Raw genomic sequence first — 9,518 nt, 5'->3', positions numbered from 1 at the left:
AGTTTGTATCCACCCACTGTAAACATGGACAACAGACAGTTTGTTGGTCATTTACATTTTTTATTAAATCTGTCAGGGTGTTATTAGACTGTCTCCTGGATGGGGGGCTCATAGCCGTCAGCCCTCTCCACCTTGGCTCCAGTGTCGTCACCGGTTGCTTTTGTGGCGGTGCTGGTACCACCCTCACCGTGGAGCTCCATCAGTTTGCCCACTGCGAAAGACAACGACAGGCTTTTAGCTCAGGCTGATGATAAAAGTTTAGAGGTCAGTGGTGAGTAAGTATGATTTCACTCTCAAACTAGCTGTCGAGTAGGGCTGAACAACTCGGCTGAATCTGGGTTGTTTTTACTGCAGTTTCTGACATTGCAAGTGTGATTTGAGTTGAGCTATAACTTAAATTTAAAGAAGAATAAGTGCTCAGCCCTAGTCGAGACCAGTCTTCAGATTCACAGTATGACATCACCCAAACTGAAAGAGGTTCACGTTCGTCATGAAAGGGAACGTCAGGTGATCTCAGCGGGCAGTAATCAGGAAATCATGTGGGACCGAAACAATGGGTCATCATGTGTTCCCATAAGGAAAAATATGGTAAACTTGCCATTACTGTTCACTTACACTCAAACTTGGGCTTCTTAAGCATCTTGACCTTGCGGACATAAACGTCGTGTAGAGGGTAGATGGACTGGCAGGCTTTCTCAATGTCCTTACCAACGCTGTCTGGGATCCTGGAACATGAAAACACACATTACAGATGTGACCAACTCTTATTTTTAAATCTACATAAATGACAAGTCTGAATTGGAATTAAATTTAACAGCAAAAGACAGTTTTATCCATACCCTTTTACTTTATATATGGAACATGCGATTAAAAACAAAAATTCTCGTCAACTTACAGCTTGTTCACGACTTCCTTCAGATCATTGGTCTGAACCTCACGGGTCATGATCTCCATCATCTTCTTCCTGATCTGGCGGACCTGCTGATGCTGGGCATAGGAGGTCTTTCTGATCTGGTTGGTGCGCTTCTTAGTGAAACCCACGCAGAAGAGACGCAGAAGGTAACCGTCGGTGGTCTTGACGTCGACGTGGGCTTCAATCATGGTCTGAGGGGAAAGAAAGCAGTGCAAATTAGACTTAAGATAAACTCCTCCAACTTTTACAGTCCTCAGCTTACCTTTACCTTGTTCTTACATTTTCTTCTTCAGTCAAAAATTTCAAACTATAGAAGGGTACCACAATGTAGTTTCAATTTCTATTAGGTGTGCAAAATTGGGTATATAACATACACAATTCATACCCAAATAATGATTATACTTAGTAAGCCGTTCTTGCAATAAGAAAATGCTTTAAAAACCATGCCAACAGAGAAATGTTCCATGTCGACATGGTTACAGAAGAACCATGTATATCACTAAATCTAAATTAAGCCATTTCTTTGTTTCTAAAGAGCAAAATCCAAAACTTTACCTTACCTGTAGTTACCTATATTATAGAAGACCAAACAATTCTTAACAGTATAACTGAAAAACTACATTGTGACTCACTGCCCAGTGATTCAATACAAATGACATATTTCACCCAACAGCGCAGTAAAATTTACCAGATTAATACATCTGTTCAGAATCGAAATAGAGTCATGCTCTTTTGTAACCGTCAAATGCATTTCAGAAGATCTGCCGTTATTAAGCACCTCAATTAGACACTTCAACTTACATCCCTATCAAACGTCTTTGCACAATGCAAACTTTTACTACAACGGTTCCTCCTAGACCTTGTTTGTGTACCCAGTTATTTCAATGTTGAAAATAATTACTAAACCAAAGCACCCACAAATCAACTCCAGTGAAATATTTAGAATTTCCAGATGGATTTTCAAAAGAAAAAACTCAATTACCTGCCACTTCTTGACCATGGAGCACATCTTGTCACGGGTCAGGTCCATGCCGTGGAAGTTGGTGAGGCAGTTCTTGCCCTGAACATCTTCAGTGATGAGCTTGAACTTGCGGAAGGCCACCTCATCGTTCTGCAGGTCAGCAAGGCTCACCTCGAACACACGTCCCTTAAGACCATCGGAAGCGATTCCTGGTTGATTCAAACAGATGGGAGTTCAGTGGTTTGACCAACAGTTAAAGTTATCATGATCTGGTTTCCATTAAGATGGTACACATTTCAACTGCAATTTCAAAAACCTATGTAAAAGAAAAGAAACACTAGCTGCTGTTGGTTTGCATAGTACTGACAAAAATTCAATTCTTTACTCACAGCTAATACATAGACTGCAAGGGACATATGTTTGATTCACCAACAGCTTTGCATTTGTTTTTAAAGGCATCTCAGGTATTCGTTAATCTAATGTAGCTGTTATTTCATGTCAGGTGGGAACAAGCCTACATGGTGTAACTCAACAGCTCCCACCTTCTATACTGGAGAGGTCCATAGCTCTAACTGATCTTGCTGCCACATGGCAGTTTAAGGTGATTCAGACCAAACTGCATTAATTTGTCCTTAATTTTATTTCCCCCACTGTACTTCCGTCAGTCACAAAAATGCTGCACTGAAATCTGTTTTGACAGTTGCAAGAAACTGTGTCGCCAAACCTTTATTTAGTGGTAACATCTTGCTCTCTCATCAATTCACACATACAAGGCTCATCTTGTTCTACACTACCAACACTTAACCAAGTGCAGTGAAACTGGATAGCTAGGTGATGTTTTATTCAGCAATTTCTTAACACTACCACCCCATTTCTAACCCACATATGCAGTATTTTCATCCTTTTTGGATTTAAATGTTGGCATCACCATGTACAATGAAAAACAACTTAATGCCTGGAAAGTGTGGCCATAGATATTACTATCGATTCCTCAAACATCCACATTTTTCTTCAGGACGTGTAAACATATTCACGTGACGTATTTATGGATGGAGACTTACTGGTTCCCTGAGTCCTGGTGACCAAGGTCTTGCCAAGATTGCGGATGTTGAACATGGCTGGTGCCTTGACATCATACCAGTCCTTCTTGGAGAAAGGGTCGACACTGCACAAGAAACACATTTATCATAATTCATTAAACAGCACCGTGCACGGGGGTGTGCAGACCACCGGTGACCAAGATTTGGAGGCACAGACCGTCACCACACCGGTTCAGCATGCACCGTGGCTATAGCTCAGGTTAGCAGCGGGCATTAGGTTTAAATTAATCAACTCGGCAATATCTGGACATTCCATATGAGACTGTCACGGGATCCAAACTTTAGTTTAACAACACATCACTTCAACAACCGCCGCTGACGTGAGGTTTAACCAACATGTCGGAGGACAAGCTCAGCTAAACACATGCTAGCATTGAGTTGCTAATAGCGCATAATAACGTTACGGAATGACGCGGTGGCTACTTCGCGATCCTTTTTGAACACACTTAATTCTGCAAATGACAAACACACATATTATAACACTGACACAATTCAGGAAAACGCTTCAGCTCAAAGTGAATGGAACACGCTCGCTGTGCCTGTGTCGGGCGACACAGAGGCCGGCGACGAGGAGACTAGCACCGGCCCTTGCACTATCTACGTAAAATCGTCTTCATCCTTCACATTTCTTGAGCTAGAATTGCAAGGATGTGAAGGACAAAGCCTGTTTCGTGTTTCCGTGAGTGAATGTCCTACTTACATCTTCTTTTTGGCACCTTTTTTGCCGCCTTTGGTCAGTCTCTTATTCTTGCCGACTGCCATGTTGGCTACAGGGAGTGAAAGAGGAGGAAGTAGGAAATCCCGCGAGAATTAAAGAGACGGACGGAGTTTGTGAGATTTGTATTGTCTCGCGAGTCCTTGTAGGTTTTTTTGGGGCGCCCCCTGCTGGCAAATAATCGACCTTTGACATGGTCATGGTCTATGGAAGCAAATAAATACAGTACATTTTAATAATGTAATGTAAAATAATGTAATTATATATGAATAAAATATTAAGAAGATATACGCTTTTAGATTCAAACACAGATTAAACGGCAGGTATTTGTCATTTTTTTGGGCAAGTATTATTTATTCATCTTTTATTATGTCAGTTGATAAAGTTCCTTAGTCACTAATACTTTATTTTTCCATCCACAAATGTTGTTCTTTGTTTTTTATTATCTGTTTTATGTATTTAATATGTTAGTTTATACATTATTTTTGTATGCTGATGTGCAGCCACAAACTGTTGAGTGAGCTATTAATTATCGGCCATAGAAAAATCTGTTTTACTACAACAGCTAACTAAAGAATGAAGAACCCTAATTGTTTTTCTTAATTTAATCTGCTGTAATATTTATTAATCCCAAACTTTCTTTGATCTTATTTTCCTGTAACTGTTGATGTTAATTCAGCAAAACACATTTCTGAAACAATATGTTATTGCATACTTTCCAAAAAAATGTTTTTGAAATCAATGAAATACATATTGATCATGAAACTATGATCTTAAAATAAATGTACTAGTATCTTGGGACCGTCCCATCAGGACCAACCAGTCTCTAGGTGTGTTAACATGTCACATAGGTGTGATCCACCCACACTGTTATTATTGCAAAGACAAGAATTTTTGTCTGTTGGTAAAACAAGTGTCAGATTCTATGGGTACACCTATGAAATGCATGCTCCCTTATTAAACCTACCCTCATGTTACTGTAGTGTTATCTGGGGTGGACATATTAGGCATTATTATTATTATTATTCCTGTTAAGTGAGAGCGGATTAGACAGTTGGAGAAGTAAATTACATTAATGTAAATATGTTAAAAAAAAATTGAAAAATATGTCACTTTGAGAGATAACTGAAAAATGACATAGTTACATTTAACACTGCATCCAAATACATGTAGGATACAACTGTTAAACTGTTAAACTGATACAACTTCTGTTAAAGGTCATTTGTCGTTATTTTTCCTGATCCTGAGTAATGACTGAGGGTGTTGCATCTTTTAAGCACCATGAGGCAAACTGAGATTTGTGAAAATGGAATATAAAAATAACATTTATAGTTGACTTTTTAATCCTGTGTAATCTGTTTGGCATTTTCTACTGACACCATTAACACACTCATCTCTAGTTTCAGTGTTGTTTAAATCAAGGTAGTCAGACATAATGTGGAAATGCAGCTCTTTTTATTCACAGAAATCACAATCATTTAGCTTCTAGAAAAGCATGATGGCAGAAAAGCAGCAGGAGATGATTCCAGTGTAACTCTGTTATGTGACTCAAGTCTCATTATCTCTATGGAGAGTCCAGTTAAAAACATAATGAGACAAGGTGTATGTTCGATCGAGAAGGGCAGTCAAAGAATTTTCAAAGTGTTGTGATTAAGATGTGATGTCTGCAGTCCCCAGGTCTGCTCCTTTCAGGTCATTACATCAGAGACGGAGCCGGCGAGCGTCTCATGGGTGATGCTGCTGCCTTCCATGACTCCCTGGGTTCCCGAGGGCTCAAGCTGACTTTACTGCGAGGTCAGTGTGGTAACACTGACGTCAGCTGCTTCTGTGGCAACAACTGTCATAGTTGCTGAGTTATCCATGCAGAGCGAATATGAAGGTACTAGTATGAACAGGCAAGACAAACAGTTTATGATATGGGAAACCTTTAGTACTGTGTACATAGTGTGATCAATTTCTAGGTTATGTTTGATTGTAAGTTTCCTTCATGTATAACAGACAGGGACGGAGTTAAATAGATAAAAACATCTTTATTGTCTCTGGGGCAATATGTTCCAATTCACACCATGAAGTAATTTCAAAAATATCTAAATATAAATGCATGTACTTACATACAATGCATAACAAATTTATAAGACCTGCTGTCATAAAAACGAGAAAACATTCCTCAAAACTAAAAATGTTATTGTTGTTTATTTGGCAAATAACAAACTGAATTCACGTCTCACTGGGCTTCTTCTCTGAGAAGTCAGAAATAAATCAGGCATAACATTCAACCACTAAAACTAATTTCCCTGTTCAGGAATGCAAATAAATAACTATAATTTGACATCTTAATCAAGAAATAATCATGTGCGTTACTATATTTTCTGGTTTTTATAAAAATTTAATTTGAACAATAACAATAATTATATTTCAGCTTTAAAAACATCATATCAAGAGCTTCTACTATGGTGTATATTAACCATTTTTGATAATTACCAATGCTGTTAATTTAGGGCAGCTGTGGCAGCTTTGGGTGGTGGTCTAATACATGAAGCACTGTTCATCTGTTGATTGAACAGATTAAAAAATACTCTATCTATCTATCTATCTATCTATCTATCTATCTATCTATCTATATATATCTGAGCTGCTCAGATATCTAGATATTATCAAGGTTATGTAAATTAGTGGCAGTTATTCATTTTGGCAGAGTTTAACAAAGCTACCAACAAGCATTTTTGTTCCAACACTGCAAATACTAAAATCAACTCAATAAATGACAAATAAAACATTTTTGAAAGCAAACTATCCCCCAAAAAGAACAGACTCCCATTGGCCTTTTTGGAGAATCAGCTTCAAAGTCAATTTGTCATCCAAAATGGTGCCCAAGTATTTGTATTGACATACAACATCCACAGCCGTGGTTCCTCTTGTCCGTTCGGCTCTGTGAAAGCTCACATCATGGGTTGCTGGAGGTGATATGAAAAGGCATGTAACGCAGAGCTGTCACTTTGCCTCAGTGTTTGGTTTGGAATGTTTTTGGCATGCAGACGTCTGTCATTGTGCTGCTGTGCTGCACAACATCAACGTTTTCATATACACACTGTCTGCGTCACTTAGTGTAAAACTAGGACGAGTGCTTGTTCGGCATCAGAGGTCACCTTAAAGTTTGATCTGTGGTGGTACATATTTTCTGATGTGTTAATTACACTTTTGGTGTATTATTATTATTATTTTTTAATAAATTGTAATAAAAGTGAACATTCTCGCACTGCCATGTTTCAAAAACAGCCCTAAATAGACAGTGTCTTTAGTCAACACCTCAAATAAATGAGTTCTACAGTACATTACATTTTTCTTGCATTCTTTATACAAAAGTGAGTGAAGTATCCAGATAATAATAGGCCGTACCAGGAAAAGGTACTTGAAAGTATCACATGTACAAAATGGCGCCTCCCTTTGATCATTAGATGTGTGAGCACATTTAATTACTGCAGTAGCTGACATGAATAGGTTAATTTATGACCTGCACACCTACTTATTTTCAGTGTGAGTATGTTTTGTAAATTGAAAGTTCTCATATTGTACACATTGTACACATTATATCTACCTGCATCATACTCTCTTGGCACTTCAGTTTCTCTACAACAGATCAATCAAGTTTGTTGCACAGTTGTGTTGTTCGATAACAATCAGATCTTCAACATTAAAATTTTAAATCTGCATTTTTTCCAGTTCAAATCCCAGTTTCCAGTTTTTTTTTGCATTTTTATGTTCACGCAGGGGTCCCCTGTGCTTTGGGTCAGGTCTAAGAGAAATACTGGTTTCTAATGTATATGCTCTCTGTGTTTTGTTTAAAAGAAATGACTCATTCCGTCCTAGGGCACTGGAACTGGTCAGTCTCGCTCGGGTTGTTGTCCCTGAATCCAGTTCTTCGTGTATGTTTAATACACCTGTCCGTCCATTGCCTTCCAATTGTGGCACAAAACTGTGAGGAACCTGTAAGGAGCATGAAGTCACCTCCCTCCAGACTGTGGTGTTCATCCTCCAGGACCTCCAGCCACAACCCCATGGCATGTTGTTACAGGTAGAACGGCTCAAAAAACTATGACTATAAACTATGACTGTAACTCCCATTGAGTTGCCACCCACTATATTTACTTATAATTGTTTGACTTTCATAGAGACTCAGACTATGATAAGCAAGGGCCTTGCTTCAAGGAGGCCTCATCTCACTCAAAAACAGTCCAAAATAGACCGATCAGTCAGTGTGTGTGTGTTTCATGTTTTTGAGGCAAAAGCTTATACACAAAGAACATCGTAAAGAACAACATCTTTTTTGGTATTTGGAGGCAATCTGAATGTTTCCTGGAAAGTTTCTTCAACATACAGATATATATAAATATATATATTTATTCATATAAATAAATATATATCTAAATAACTTCCATTCCTGCAATGTGCAGAACTTTGTGCCAGTGTGCATGAGATTTATCTGTGAGCGACCACAATATTTAGTATACATCAGTCTTCAGCAGCAGCTTTATTCTGGTCTTTATTCACAAACAGCATCATGTCCACAAAATGTTATTGCAGTAGTAATAGATGGTTGTCACAGAATTCCACAGCACACATGGACTCACCAGTGTGCCACAGTGGAAAGGACAAAAACGGTGATCTAATAATGCATTAATAAACATCACTTTGCTTAGTAATTGTAATATAGTTTCCATTTTGTAAATTGTAATATCTTACACTACTAAATTGTTACTGGGGTAAAGTAATAATATTTCAGTATTATGTTACTCATTAATGTGTTATAGACACAAAAGTAGCAGCGCCTACTTCTGAGTTAATTTTTAACTTCAGTAAACATTTTCTCAAGTTAATGTTCCCAATCACTAGTTTCAGGTTTTTTCCAATTTAGTAAAGTATGATGCCCTTTTAGAGAAAATAAAGCATGGCACTTATGAACTTTTATTTTTATTGCTTGTGTGTTTTATTGATTTTATATGTTTTGTGGGCCACACCGGTGAAGTGGTTAGTACTCTTGCCTTGCAGCAAGAAGACCCGGGTTCGAGCCCCGGTTGGAACAAGGGCCTTTCTGCATGGAGTTTGCATGTTCTCCCCGTGTGTGCGTGGGTTCTCTCCGGGTTCTCCGGCTTCCTCCCACAGTCCAAAAACATGCAATGTGGGGATAGGTAAATTGGACACTCCAAATTGACCATAGGAGTGAGTGTGAGAGTGAATGGTTGTTTGTCTCTATCTGTGTGTGGCCCTGCGATGGACTGGCGAACTGTCCAGGGTGTACCCCGCCTATCGCCCGATGTAACTGAGATTGGCACAGCACCCCCCGCGACCCTCTGGCAGAGGATAAAGCGGTAGATGATGACTGACTGACTGATATGTTTTGTTTTTTTTAGTTTACTTTGTTTTCTATTCTGTCTTTGTGCGATGTACAGCACCTTGGTCAACTCTGTTGTTTTTTTAATTAAACAAAGTAGAGACATAAATTTGGATTGGATCAAATAGGTGCCTGGTTGCTGTCAATTCTGGAATCTGGAGGCTTCAAAACAGGAATTTGTTTTGCAACTGGAAGAAAACATTAATTATATATGGTTTATGTACCCAACACTGGTTAATTCATTCAGTTGCCAAGCCTGACTGTGTGTTCAGCCCTCCCCCACCTGAAAAAACACCCAGCCCCCGCTCTCACAAAATAGTTGTAACGTCCCTGCGCATCGTGCTGCGAGTCCACCTACAGTAAACCGCGGCTCACCTGCCGTCGGGCTGAATAAACCTAGCTCCCCTACTGCGCATGCGCCACTCGCTGAAGGGCTCCAC

At 39.0% G+C, this 9,518-nt stretch overlaps 1 protein-coding gene across 1 annotated transcript; it reads right to left on the bottom strand.

Annotated features, from left to right (window-relative positions):
- Nucleotides 1-39: 39 nt before the first annotated feature.
- On the bottom strand, nucleotides 40-3,795 carry rps3a (ribosomal protein S3A). The gene is made up of 6 exons (XM_058639564.1): nucleotides 3,675-3,795; nucleotides 2,936-3,039; nucleotides 1,896-2,083; nucleotides 896-1,104; nucleotides 616-725; nucleotides 40-211 (listed from the first exon to the last, which is right to left on the bottom strand). Exons 1-6 carry the CDS (start codon nucleotides 3,734-3,736, stop codon nucleotides 84-86), a joined length of 801 nt encoding a protein of 266 aa, XP_058495547.1. The 5' UTR covers nucleotides 3,737-3,795; the 3' UTR covers nucleotides 40-83.
- Between the last annotated feature and the right edge of the window lie 5,723 nt (nucleotides 3,796-9,518).

The sequence above is a fragment of the Solea solea genome, chromosome 10 (assembly GCF_958295425.1).
Source record: "Solea solea chromosome 10, fSolSol10.1, whole genome shotgun sequence".
Lineage (NCBI taxonomy): Eukaryota > Metazoa > Chordata > Actinopteri > Pleuronectiformes > Soleidae > Solea > Solea solea.
Note: the sequence above shows the minus strand (reverse complement) of the source record. Positions and strands in the feature narration are given on the sequence as shown.

What these genes read in the sequence shown, in the direction of transcription:
- rps3a (XM_058639564.1), bottom strand. Translation starts at nt 3,736, where the DNA reads ATGGCAGTCGGCAAGAATAAGAGACTGACCAAAGGCGGCAAAAAAGGT. An exon ending in CACCAGGACTCAGGGAACCA is followed by an intron (nt 2,084 to 2,935) that starts GTAAGTCTCCAT and finishes TGAATCAACCAG; the next exon opens with GAATCGCTTCCGATGGTCTT. An exon ending in TAAGAAGCCCAAGTTTGAGT is followed by an intron (nt 212 to 615) that starts GTAAGTGAACAG and finishes TGTCTTTCGCAG; the next exon opens with TGGGCAAACTGATGGAGCTC.